At 37.2% G+C, this 13946-nt stretch overlaps 1 protein-coding gene across 3 annotated transcripts in view; it reads left to right on the top strand.

Moving 5' to 3' along the window:
• pcxb (pyruvate carboxylase b) overlaps positions 1–13946 on the top strand; it is a 176032-nt gene that overhangs the window by 138432 nt on the left and 23654 nt on the right. For all 3 annotated transcript variants that reach the window (XM_058781442.1, XM_058781443.1, XM_058781444.1), the window contains exons 13-17: positions 2963–3184; positions 3352–3508; positions 4404–4644; positions 4957–5206; positions 12687–12931. In XM_058781442.1, the coding sequence (XP_058637425.1) occupies positions 2963–3184; positions 3352–3508; positions 4404–4644; positions 4957–5206; positions 12687–12931 (1115 nt within the window). The remainder of the gene's footprint in view (positions 1–2962; positions 3185–3351; positions 3509–4403; positions 4645–4956; positions 5207–12686; positions 12932–13946) is intronic.

The raw sequence follows: 13946 nt of genomic DNA, 5'->3' as shown, positions 1-13946 counted from the left end.
CCCCTCTATTGAGCTGTTCACTGTTGCAACCAGATCATTAAGCCATTAAGTTAAACTTGAGAATCAAAGTAAATGAACCAGACTTTGCTACTTTTCTGTGAGTTAAGCTTTTCGGTGAATAAAGACTTTTTATTCAGCCTGTTCTTCACACAAAGCTTTCATACGGCTTCAGAATACAATAAACAGCAAGTCACGTGGACTGCTTTCATAAGACTTTTACAGTTTTTTTGCATCCTTTAGGAAGGATGCCATTCCAAAACCATAACACTTTCATTCATCTTTGAAACAAAAATTAAACATTTTTAGTAGGCCTGCACTTTACTTTAGGGACCAATTCTCACTATTAACTAGTTGCTTATTAGCACATATATTACTATAATATTAGCTGTTTATTAGTACTTATAAAGCATACATTAATGCATAATTCTGCATGACCAGATTTAGATCCCTTAACCCCATACGTAAACTTAACAACTACTTTACTAACTATTGATAATCAGCAAATTAGAAGTTTATTGAAACAAAAGTCGTAGTTAATAGTTAATAGTGAGAACTGGTCCACCAACTAAACATATGACTGATTGTTGTGTGTTTACCTGAATGAAAGTCTAAATTAAATAAGACTAAATGAATCATTTTTATTTTTGGCTAAACTATCTGTTTAATTTAGTAGCATAGTTCCTTTAGATTATTTTTAGTTCTTTTTAGTTAACTTATAGTTTAGTTTTTCTCACCAATACTTCACACACATATCTCAGGTTACGGACACACTTGCCACATCAAAAGTGTACCACAACAGATGTTAGTGGAATTCATACTCTTGTTTATAGCTACCCTAAACATTGCCAGCACCCCCAACTCTCTTCTCTTCTCTTCTCTTCTCTCTCTTCCCTCTCTCTCTCTCTCTCTCTCTGTGGATGAACAAGAGTGTGATAATGCAGCTTTAATCCTTCCCTTCTCTCCTTCCCTCTGCCAAATGAAAGAGGGATCCGGCCACATTAGAAATCTCATTACAGGGGTTTAGGTGTGTGTGTGAGCCGCATACCACACTCCCTCTGTGTGTGTGAGAGAGATTCCTAAGGGATAGATATGTGTATGCATATGTGTGCGCAATTAATTTAGCCAATTTTCTCCTATTCTCATTGGTATACCTTTTTTCTTGTTTGTTGAACATGATGTGTAAAATAACTCTCAAAGGACCCTTGATGGATTGTATGCATACAAGTATGCATATCCAAAAAAAGTTTCCTCACTTTCTTGCCGTTCTCAGTGCTTTAGAAGTGGGTTCTCAGTGGGGCTGGCTGTAGTTTGCCGAGCATGTACAAAATCATCCCCCTACACAATTGGACCAAATATGTGTTGTGTATGTAGGTGTTTGTATGGAAAAGGTCTTTCATGGGATAAAAAATGCATGTGTCTGTGTAAGTAGGTCACATCTGTGGTAGGTGTATCCCAAGCCTCATGAGATGCTCCTCTGCATTGTGTGTGTTGCATATGCTTTTCAGACACACAATGAGCGATAAATAGGCTTTGGCCTTCATCTTTCCTTTCATATGGCCGCCAGCGTTCCATACAGAGAAATTCCCACAGCAGCACATACATTAAAACTCACATGTGGGTGTATTTATGCCTTGAAATATGCAAATCTATGCATCAATGTCTTACTTACTGCACTTCTATCATTGGTCTCCCCCGTCCCTTTTTATCTCATACTCCCTCTCTCATTGGACAGCATGATTTTATTTTATTTTCACTTGAATAAGCTTGCAACCCACCCAGTTTTTCTAGAGTTTTTAAGCGTTTGCCTCATTTGCATTAAAAGAGAGAGTCGGTATGTCCGACTTTGTTTGTAATGGGAGTTAACAGTACCACCACCTGCCTGCCGGGTTAATGGCCCCTCAAACTGCCACATCTGAAATCTATAAATAGTAGGAATTTCCCATTGTCGGTTGGTTGGCGGGTTCTTGTAGCTTTGGCACTGATCTGTGAGCTCCAGGCAGAGAAACAATGCTTAGGTTTAGCAGAGAAATGTGGTCTGGTTTAAACTATTCAGCACATCATTTTCTTCCTGTTCTCCTCAGCAAACATTCATGCGGTGTTCCTGTTCTTATTTCGAGTTTACTTTGATTGGGTGCCAAAACGAGACGTTGCATGACAGGGAATCAGTGAGAAGTGTCAGTGGCACTCATTTAATTGATCACCTGTTTCAAAGCTGTACGTGTGACAAGCTCACAATGAGAAGCAGTCAGATTACTGCAACGTCAGTCTATAGCTGTTTGTCAAAGACTGTCAGTAGTTAATAGTAGATAAATAGTAGATACAGTCCCTAGGGTGTGCGATTATGTATCTACGATACTACTATAATTGTCATTTTAAACATGCAAGCTGACAAGTAGCTATGTCACTCACTTTGCAAAACCAAAAAAAAACACACCTTTAGAATGCACACTTTCACGGCATGATTTAACTCATTAGAATGCAGTTAGAAGGCCCCCAGCATGGGCGATATGGGGGGGAAATGCCCCAATTTGAGTTTTTGTTTTATATCATTTGATATAATTAAGCAATATCACTTGAGCAAGAGTGTAATTTTACCAAAATATGGACATGATTGCAAATGTTATTTTAATTTTATACAACATTTCAATAAACAATAAATATTCAAATAAACTCAATATCGTCACAATCCCAATATATATATATTTTTGGAGAGGGGTATATATTTCCACAGCTAAAATGGTCTAAAATAGCAGTTTTAAATCTCCAAGCAACACACACCAGTTTTTTACTGAATGATTGAATCCACATATTTGAATGAATTGGGTGAGTCAGTAATTCAATGATCAATGTGTAAATATTGTACACCCCTAATAGCCCCCTACTTTTATCAAGATGTTTTGACTTGGTCAAGTGGCTTTATGTGTGTGTGCTGCATACACAAATAATTTTTTCTTCCTTCCAGGTGAGCCGCCCATGGGCTTCCGTGAGGTCCTGTTGAAGGAGGGTCCTGAGGGTTTTGCACGGGCAATTCGACAGCACCAGGGTCTTCTTCTGATGGACACTACCTTCAGAGATGCCCACCAGTCCCTGCTGGCCACCCGTGTCAGGACACATGACCTCAAGAAGATTGCTCCCTTCGTGAGCCACAACTTCAATAATCTCTTCAGCCTGGAGAACTGGGGAGGCACGTGACACATTCACAGAGTCTTCAGTCATTTCTGAATACACATCCATTCACACAGAAAGAACTAAGTAATACGTTTTTAGATATATTCCCCAGCTCTGTTTTAGCTGACTGAGGATCACTTCAAGTCTTTGACATGATCTTGATATCTCTCTTGCTTTCTCTAGGAGCTACATTTGATGTAGCAATGCGTTTTCTGTGGGAATGTCCGTGGAAGAGACTTCAGGAGCTCCGAGCTCTGATTCCCAATGTCCCATTTCAGATGCTGCTACGTGGAGCCAATGCTGTGGGATACACAAACTACCCTGATAATGCAGTTTTCAAGTGAGATCACATATACAGTTCCATTGGCTAATGTTATTTTCTATCCTCTGGTCCTAATCTTACCCTTGCAGAAACCTTTCTGCCTATTTAAATGTTTAAGATATTGTTTAGTATGTTTATTAAGCTGTTTTCCTCGTGGGTGCTGTTGGCTTGTCCACACAGTTTAGGTGATTACAATTGTAGGCACAAAATAAACACACACATACACAAAAGAAGGCAGTGCATGAATTGAGCCATAGAGAGTTAGAGCTAATACCATATCAGCGGTGAACACTGTTGTAGAGCTCTTCACATTCATTTTTTAATATTAGTTTAAATGTTAAGCTAATAATTAATGTCACGTACTGTACACACAGTATTTAGGATTGTCTCACAAGTTCATAATAGGCAGAGTTTGCTCACAACTGTAATAAATGCACCAGTAATCTCCCAAGATGTACTACTTTGGTAAATATGCTCATATTCATTTGTTGGAATAAAACAGTGTGAATATAGTGTGGAATAACATGTATATATGCGGTATATTGGACATAGATGTATCATACCCCTTACAACTACATAGCACCACGGTAAAATTCTCTCAGAACTGATTATCAGCCGCATATCAACATGCTAAAACCCTCTCAGCACATCTTAGCAACCACATGGCAATGCTCTCGTGACCACACTTTCTCATAGCAGTGAGTTTCTTAGAATTTCCACATTCCATAATAAAAACAACTTCTGATGATAACTGTATGAAAGTACATAATATTCTGGCAGGCATTGAAATGTCTGATGTCAGTGGCTTGACTTGAATGTGCATTCACACAAATGTCTCTCTTTACTCTTATAAACCATAAATGTCAGAGCTGACAACCTTATTTCCATTTATCTTCACTCTCTCTTTCTCTAGATTCTGCGAGGTAGCCAAAGAGAACGGAATGGATATCTTTCGTGTTTTTGACTCCTTGAATTATATTCCCAACATGCTTCTGGGGATGGAGGCAGCAGGGGCAGCGGGAGGCGTGGTGGAGGCGGCCATTTCTTACACGGGAGACGTGTCTGACCCCATGAGACAGAAATACTCACTGGAGTACTATCTGAAGCTGGCCAATGAGCTAGTTAAGGCTGGAACACACATACTGGCTATTAAGGTAGATCACGCGTGCAAGGAAAAACACACACACAGAATTGGCCTGACAATCATATGTTCCACATTCACAAAGGCTTTATATTAGGATTTGCTAATATAACCGCTGTTTTTTGCGTCAGGACTCTTAGCATGATATTTTCAGCTGTGTTTGGCAGTTACTCAAGGGTGTAATGACTGAAGACATTGACAGTAATACTCATTCTCACTCTGTTATTTCTGTTTCTTCTTTGTTGAGCTGTCATAATGTGATTTTCTTTTCTGTGGGATGCACTTAAGTGGTTAAAAGCAGCTCTGCTCTCTTTTCTTCCTATAGGACATGGCTGGCCTGCTGAAGCCCGAAGCCAGCCGTTTACTGATTGGAGCATTGCGGGACCGCTTCCCTGACATCCCTATCCATGTTCACACTCACGATACTGCAGGTGCGGGGGTCGCGGCAATGTTAGCCTGCGCACAAGCAGGTGCAGATATAGTGGATGTAGCTGTGGACTCCATGGCTGGCATGACCTCTCAACCAAGCATGGGTGCCATCATAGCCTGCACCAAAGGAACCAAACTTGATACTGGTGAGTGGACAAGAAACGTGTAAAGCTATGGTCAAAAAAATAGCTTTTTAATAGCAGTTTTTAATAGCAATTCAGCTTTAAAAAAAAGAGTAATGGTAAAGTGATTATATTTCGTTTCGTTTTTTATAAAGCTAATTTATAAAAACGTTTGGAGCACTTTTTGTTTCGTTAAATGTAAGTTTTTTTTTGTTTGTTTGTTGTTGTTTTTTTAAGCAATGACCAAGCGGCCAGCGGCAGACAGTGATCAATTTAGCCTTCTCAAATCATCACGACTTGCCTAAAATATAATCTATAGATATAAACAGTTCAAGCATATCACAATGTTAGTTTAAATGTTTGAACTATATAAATGTGCGCTAAGGTGCATATCTAATAATTTGTGTGAAGAGTGGAAGCTGAAGCGCACTTTGCAGGACATGGAGGCGCCAGAGCGGTCACTTGCATTTTTTTCTTGATAGTGGAAACAACTTATAAAGGTAAGAGTAATACATCATTCGGAACTGTAAAGGGTCTACTGTTATTTGTGTGCATTCACAATATCAACAAAACGTTGTGCTTTTATTAAAATAAATAGGAAAACAGATGCGCTTGCCGTCTCATCTTGAATAGGAGCGCCTCACAATGATGAACCGAAACTCAACGAATTGAGTCACAAATATGATAAATATGTCTATAGAAAGCTTTAAATTACTACTTTAAAACGAAATAATTCAAATCGAAAACAAAAACTCTTTCATTATGTAATCCGTAAAGATGCATTTCTCTCTAAAGGCAAGTCCAATGAGGAGATGGCGAGTCATTTTTCATCACCGTCTAAAATATAAAAATAAGGAAAAGCCTAAAACAGGCCCGATTATGTTTTTTCTGATTTTATGTTGCTCTGCTCTGAATTCCTTAGAATTTCCTTAAAATTTAAAGGATTTTCTGCAACGTAATTTTGTCTGATATGTGAATTATTTATTAGCCTATTTTTAATCCATGCAGCAAAACAGCTTTAAAAATGACTTTATTGCATTCCAGATGATTTTAAAGAACTTTTCACTATAAATTTTTCGGGTAGCTTGAATGTAAAACATTGTCATGAATTCGTTGTATTCCTTTTTGTAAAATAGGCTTCAAATTAATTGTTGTAGAATAACCTGATCTCATGAAAGTGCGTGTAGCACGATTTTCTCTTTCTATTTGTTTATAAGCAGAAATTGACTTTGGCATGCAAAAGATTGATACATTCATTATTAATGGCATGGCTGGTTCAGTCGACAGAAATACGGGACAAACAGTCCTATAATTTACTGCTGAAATGTTTGCAGGGAAAATCTCAGGACAGTCTGAGCGCTCATGGTACGCACAGTGCGTACAGCCGTACACCTGCAGGCGCCACTGGTTACTATTAGTTAAACTGTGAAAACCACAAATTACTTTTTACACTTTTTTACTATAGTAAAAACAGTTAATTGTATTAAGAGTTATTCTAGTCTTAAGTGTCACATGATCCTTCAGAAATCATTCAGATATGCTGTGTTCTTGAACAAAATGTGATTTTTGTCCACACTTTTATGTTTACATAAAGTGTGTTTCTGGCCTAGGTCAGGACATGTGCAGTTTAATTCAACAAGCTGCTCATGATCAGTTTAATGTTGCCCAAGTTGCAGGCAGGCTCAATTGATTAATGATGTCTAATTAGTCAAGTTGCTAAGCTCATTAATCAAGGGACCCAGTAGGGGTTGTCATCATATATCAATACATTTGTACTTTTATACAGTTATGTGCATGTGCTGTACTGTCCGTGTGAGTGTGATAATTGCCGTATTCTGAGAGGCATGTTAAACAAAAGGTCTTCAGTAGCAGAGAGGGGAATGTGTTGACACACTTTGGACAAAGACTAATGACGAAGAAGAAAAGAGAGGTAGAGAACCTTCCCATTCTTTTTAACTGCACTTGCACATTTATTTCCCCTTCCTCCACTTCATTACCGTCAAAGTTAAATCATAGCTCCTCTTCCCAGCTTTTCCCTCCCTCTCTCCCCCTCTTCTGTCCCCCAAATATGGTTCCTCTGAGGCAGGGTGGTTAGATAATGGCCGCTGCACTTCAGTTTCAAATTCTCCAGAGTATAATCTTATGTTCTTGAACAGTCTCTCATGTAGCCACACCATATGCAATAATATGTCAATGTCTCTCTTTAAACACTGAGATACCCCCCACCTCCAAACAAAATGTGCATACAAACATAGCCACCACAATGCAAGTTCTGGGTGGTTGCCAGAATGTTGCTATGCGGTTGCTAAGGTGTTCTGGGTGCTTGCCAGGAGCATCGCTATGCAGTAGCTGGGGTTGTTGAGGTGGTTGATAGATAGATATGGCTGGGGTACATCTTACATTGTAAGTTAATGGGATAGTGGTAACATTTTAGTTTAGGGACCTAATCTCACTATTAATTAGTTGCTTATTAGCAGTGTTGGAGGGTAACTAGTTGCATGTAACAGAATTACGTAATTTAATTACAAAATAAATGTACCTGTAATCTGTTGCAGTTACACTGTAAAAAGTGAAAGTTGACTTAACTTAAAACAATTGAGTACATTTTTTTTTTTTTAAGTTAAGTGAACTTGACAATTCAATTAACTTATTTTTTTAAATTATCATTTACTTAAAAATTTTAAGGCAACGGATTTCCTCAATTTTTTTAAGTTAAGTCAACTTATCACTTTTTACAGTGTACTGAGAGAAAAAAAATGTAATTAAGTTGCAGTTACTTATGAAAATGTTAACAATTGCAAAGGGGGTTACATCTGAATATTTTCGCACACATACAGATTTGGTTGATTTCTTTCCTAAATTGCATTGACTGCAAAAATATCAGTCACCAATGTAAACAATGCAAGGCATTGCTAGAAGTGTTTCCTATCATAGTTGGGCAAATATTTTATTTCAAAAACAGTATCATAGCTATTAAATTATATCTAATGATTTTAAATTTGTATTTAACCTCGGAAAGAATCTCAAAGTAAAAAGTGGTGCTAAAGTCTGATTTTGTGGTGGCTGTGCTTTAAAATTAAATTATTATAATTCAAGTAATGAAGAGTTTCGAAAGTCTGACAGTAATCAGTGTTAAGTACTACTGTAAGGTTAACCCTGCCTGCTTTAAATGTTTCAAAATGATTAACAGTTTATAAAGTTTAGGAAAATTTTGAAATTTTAAATTAGCAAAGCAATCAAATTACAAAATTTTTATTATCAAATGTAATCAGTTACATTAATAAAGTAATTGAAATTATTACAATTTAAATAGGGTAACTTGTAATCTGTAACCTATTATATTTCCAAAGTAACCTTCCCAACACTGCGTATTAGCATGAATGTTACTAGCACATTAGCTGTTTTAGTACTTATAAAGCACTATTAACGCCTTATTCTGCATTACCAGATTTTAGATCCCTAACCCTAAACTTAATAACTATCTTACTATTAATAAGCAGCAAATTAGGAGTTTATTGTGGGAAAAGTCATTGTTAATCGTTAGTGAGAAGTGTTGTTCTACTGTGTAAAGGCTACACAGTTTGAAGTATCATTCATTTCAGCAACACAGATTGTGCAGGTTTACATCCTGACCTTTAAATCTTAGAGCTAAAGGGCCCAAACCTTAAAGGTCTGTTCACACCAACACAAATATTTAGTTCCAGTTTTCAGATGCAATCTCTCTGATATAGATGGCACTTATACAAAAGAAAAAATAGCATGGTTACCCCAGTTAAGGTGCGAGCACAGTACACTTTTCATTTCAATGAATTCCATTCATACGCATTTCAATGCTAGAATGCATTTAAATGCAAGATTGTGCAAAGAAGTTGTGCATTTCACTGTGTTCTAAAGTTCCACTTTGATGCACTCTGACCTGCAAATTCGTATCTTGTGAAGACGTCTGGCCAATCGAAGATTGCTATGTCACGCTGTGACCTCTTATCTGATTGAACACAAACTCTAAAGCTGCAGGTCTGCAGTGTTGCAAGAAAATTTAGTAGATTGTGTGTGTATATATATATATATATATATATATATATATATATATATATATATAAGACAAAATAACCATTTCCAGATTCTTCTTCTACTGTACATTTATACATTCGTTTAGTTATATACAGTTGCTTTGCAAAACAGTCTGTTCATGAATGCCACCAAAACGTAGCTTTGGCTCTGGGCATTTGACTGAAAGAGCAAATCTCTATTAAAAAAGAAAAGAAAAAAAAACACATGCAAATGGTTGTGTCAGTCGAATACAGATTAATTTAAAATAATCTTTTTTATTTATTTACTTTTATTTACATTTCAAACAGCTAACTACATTAGTACACTATACTGTATATACGACCCATCCAAAAATGGAAAATTATTATTTTTTTAAATGTGTGAGATTAGAATTGAGTATATACTGTATATACATGTGTGCCATATATATTTTGTGCTTTTCTACCACCTAAGCATGTGTGTTTGTTTAAGCACACAGGTTTTATTCATGAGCACATCTGTTGAGGTAATTGGTCACAGAAGACCTCTAGATTCTTGAAGATCCCTCATTCCCTCTCATCACTCTCTCTTACTGTCATTGGTTTTCTCTCTAGTGCATTGCACTGGTTAATTTAGTTGCAAGCTAGCACAGGTAAAGCTTTAGCTCAATGTCTCTGCATCAGCTGTTAGAACAGTTTGTTATTAATGCTAGAGACACATTTGTTGTACCTCACTATTGTACCCCACACTTGTTAAAGCCTCTTGTGCATGTCTTGTTTTGATTTATTGTTAGTTAGTTAGTTTATTTATTTATTTATTTTTACATTTCTTTCTGAATTGCCCCATCTAGCTGCCCTGCTATTGATTTCTGTTTTTTCTTTCTTCTCTTTTCTCTTTTCCTTTCTAGCACACTTTGTCTCTCAAATATTCTTTCCCTCCATTTTTCTCCCTTCAGGCTTTTTTGTTCACTTATTCTAATCTTTTCCTTTATTTCCAGTTTCCAGTCGCCCATTCTCTTTTGCCTACACTCATCTCTCCCTATATGTTTGTTTTGTTTTTGTCCTTCTATACTGTATCTGTTAGTTCATTTTCTTCCATTTCCATGTATTTCCATGCAGTATTCAAGCCCACTGCTTCCACAAACACTTCTCTTTCGTTCTCCATCTGTCACTTTTTCTCTACATCTCTCAATTCTCAGTGGAAAGTTTGGACTCACTTTCACAACCAAACCTTTTATCCGTCTGCAAGCCCTTTATGTTCACTTTTAAAAAGATCTCTGCTTTGTCTTCTCTTTCTCACTCTCTCTCTCTCTCTCTCTCTCTCTCTCACACACACACACACATTCTTTGCAATGTTGTGCAAGTCTGTATTGATGTCAGCATAATATGAACAAATTGTTCTGACCTCAGAGCTCAACACAAAATGCAACACTTAGCTTAGTTTTGTTTAGTTCAGAACACTTAAGTTTTAGCCCTTGCTTTTGTCAGAGGACACAACGTATATAATTATGTCATATAGTTGTGCTGTTGTGTGTTTTCCCTGCTGGAAAAACATCTTAAACCAACGTTTGCTGTTCTTAGCTCTTAGCTGGACTCCCATGCAGAAGCATACAAATTTGTATCTCATAATTGCTACTTTTATTATTGCAACTTTATATCTCCCAATAATGACTTTGTCTCAGTGTGATTTGGTATCTCACAGTGTGACTTTATATCTTACAGCATGATTTTTCATCTCACAATGCAACTTTATTTTACAATCTGACATTTATTTTAAGCTTTATCTCCTATACTGCCAGCCTGATTCAAGTGGGTGTTAAATTAGCTGGTCGGTCAACTGCTCTCCTAGCTGAAAGTACCGAAAACCACTCTAAAACCATCAAAACAGACCAGAATAACCAGGCTTTGCCACACTGGGAGACCAGGCAACCACCTTAGTCTGCAAGTGAATGGCATACTTTGTTTGAGCATCTTGTCTTAAATCTGCTGTAAGCATTTTTTAGAATATCATGCAATGAATATCCCTATTACCTGACAGATATCACTGAAATATGTGCCCTGAGAAATCACACTTGTCTCTATGACAGCCAAAAGCTCTGTATGCAGCAAAAATAATCTGCCAATCAGAAAATTGTATCATCATTTATAGTTCATGCAAGCACACATACATACATACAAATACACATTCATAAACACACATTCATTTTAGAGGCATTTAGGGACATTTATCTAATGTAGTACATTGAGTACAGCACACAATGTACGCTGACTTCACTTAATGGACTGGTTACTATTATCTGCTGGAATGACGCAAACCCAGCAGGAGCATTATAATAGCAGGGAGATTCTCACTGATGACATGCAAGTGTGTTAAAAAAAAAAAAAAAAGTGTGTGTGGCCTGGAAACTGGAAACCGACTCTAGTGGCCTCAGGCTTAATTAAATCCACATTGATTATTACAGCCTGGCTTTATGCAGGGCCTTTATTGATGGATTGATGGTGTGTTTTGAGATGTGTCAGATTAGGACAACAGTATCTATCAGTCAAATGTCCCCAGCAAAAAGAGGAAGAAAGAGCTACCAACACTACCACTTAAATGCATATGAAAGAACAGGGTGATTAATTTCACTAAATGAATACTTTCAGCCCAGTCGTTCCCATCTTTAATATAAATATATGTCTTTCCTAGGTTTTAAAGACAACTTAAGTGATGAATAATTACTCTGAGCAGTCACTATCTTGTTAAACAGATTTGAAAAGGCAATCTTATGTCACATTCTGTGTGAATATTAAATTCATATTATGAATATGGAATAGTAGCATGGTTAAATAATGTTTATGGCCTAAGCTGTGACCTGTACATCATCTGAAGGATTTTTGATTGTTCTATTGCTCGGTGCTTATAAACAGCCTACACTTAGACTATATAAAGGAAAATCTACAGTCAATACAGACTCGTGTTCTGCGTAGGGGCAATGATCACGCTGTCTGGCTGCCTGTATTTTCCTGCTAATTATATGGCTACTTGTCAAATAAATAAATAAACCAAAATGAAATATAGATTTTTTTTCTTCGTGACCCAAATAAACCAGCTTTGAGGGAAAGCATGACACTACACACTTTGATTTGTAGAAAATGTATATTTGAAAAAGACAAAAAGTCTTTTTATTTTATTTTATTATTTTTTTACCACAAATACCATGATTAAACTATGGTTAGTGTAGAAAAACCATGATTACTTTATTTTTACCGTGGTTTAACCATAGTAACCATGTTTTTTTTATTTGAAAGTAAAACCATGGTTAATTTTCATAAGGGATGGGAAGTAAGGAGTCATTTCTCTGCAGAATCATGGGTAGTGTAGTTCAAATTTAAATTGGTGTCTTATGTGAAGCCTTACGTTTGTATGAAGCCCCAACGCTTATTATCCTACAGTAAAGTTGCTGCATTTGTAACACATTTCTCCTGTCGTGCAGGTGTTTCTATGGACAGAGTCTTTGACTACAGCGAGTACTGGGAAGTGGCTCGTGGTCTGTACGCTCCCTTCGACTGCACCGCCACAATGAAGTCTGGTAATGCAGATGTTTATGAAAATGAGATCCCAGGGGGCCAGTACACCAACCTACACTTCCAGGCCCACAGCATGGGCCTCGGTAACAAGTTCAAAGAGGTGAAGAAAGCCTACACCGAAGCCAACAAGCTGCTGGGAGACCTTATCAAAGTAAGACCTCCAAAAATCTCATTTTGATTCCAAATGTGTCACCCACTCTTTCTTTTTCTTTCTTTCTTTCTCCTCCTCCCCTGTTCCACATAGTGAAGAGTGTCCTTGAAGGCCAGTGAGTAAAGTGGCTTCTTTCTTTTCCATTGGATTTGCTGTCATTTATATTCCACAAGTATATAGTCGAAGCTCTTGTCCCTGTTGATTCAAACCTAGCAATTAACTTAAAACATAAAAATTCAGTGTACCCAAAGTGGAGACAAAATAACAATTTGATCACAAGCTCACTTCATTCTTTCCTTTGTTCAAATTTAAATAATTACATATTACAAAGTTATTTTAGAAACAAGGCATAGTACAGATTCTGGATTTACAGTTCTCATTCAACATGATGAGCTGACGTTCTACTACCATCCAGCATCTCTTTAACTAACATAAGAACAAGTTCTGCCGCTTTTTTGTCACAGGAACAGTGTGAACAGTGTTCTGGTTATCAGATGATCAGTCTCATAACCTGATACAAGCAGTCAGTGTCACCTGCCAATGTTGGCTTCTGCTGTGCTGCACTCTGCCCTCCAAGGCCGTATTAACCAATCAGCTGAAATGTGTCTGACATCGCTTGCTTCAGACTTCCGCTCAGTGCTATCAATTATTGGGATTCTCCTAATAGAAGTTTCTGTTTACCTACAGTCTATCTGCATGTGATTGTTATTCAATTCACACTCCACCCCATCCAAACGCCATCTCTCTTCAATTTAGTTCATGGGTTGGGGGGAAATGGGCTGGACTTTGGGATCTTGTGGTGATAATCTATTTATAGCCTATTCCTTTTGCTTTTGCCATCTCTTTCTCTCTCTGTCAGGTTATGTTCAGAATAGCATGCCACATTCTATTTTTGAAAGAAAGTAGTAGCCTTATGCATTATTTATACGTTGTACAGTATGTGAATTTCCTTTATGCACGGAAAACCTTGATGGCCTACTACATTTGCCAGAATGTGCCGATTAAACCATTTCTG

This window comes from Onychostoma macrolepis, chromosome 07, assembly GCF_012432095.1.
Source record: "Onychostoma macrolepis isolate SWU-2019 chromosome 07, ASM1243209v1, whole genome shotgun sequence".
Taxonomy (NCBI): Eukaryota; Metazoa; Chordata; class Actinopteri; order Cypriniformes; family Cyprinidae; genus Onychostoma; species Onychostoma macrolepis.
The sequence above is the reverse complement of the archived record's forward strand: the minus strand, read 5'-3'. Positions and strand labels throughout refer to the sequence as shown.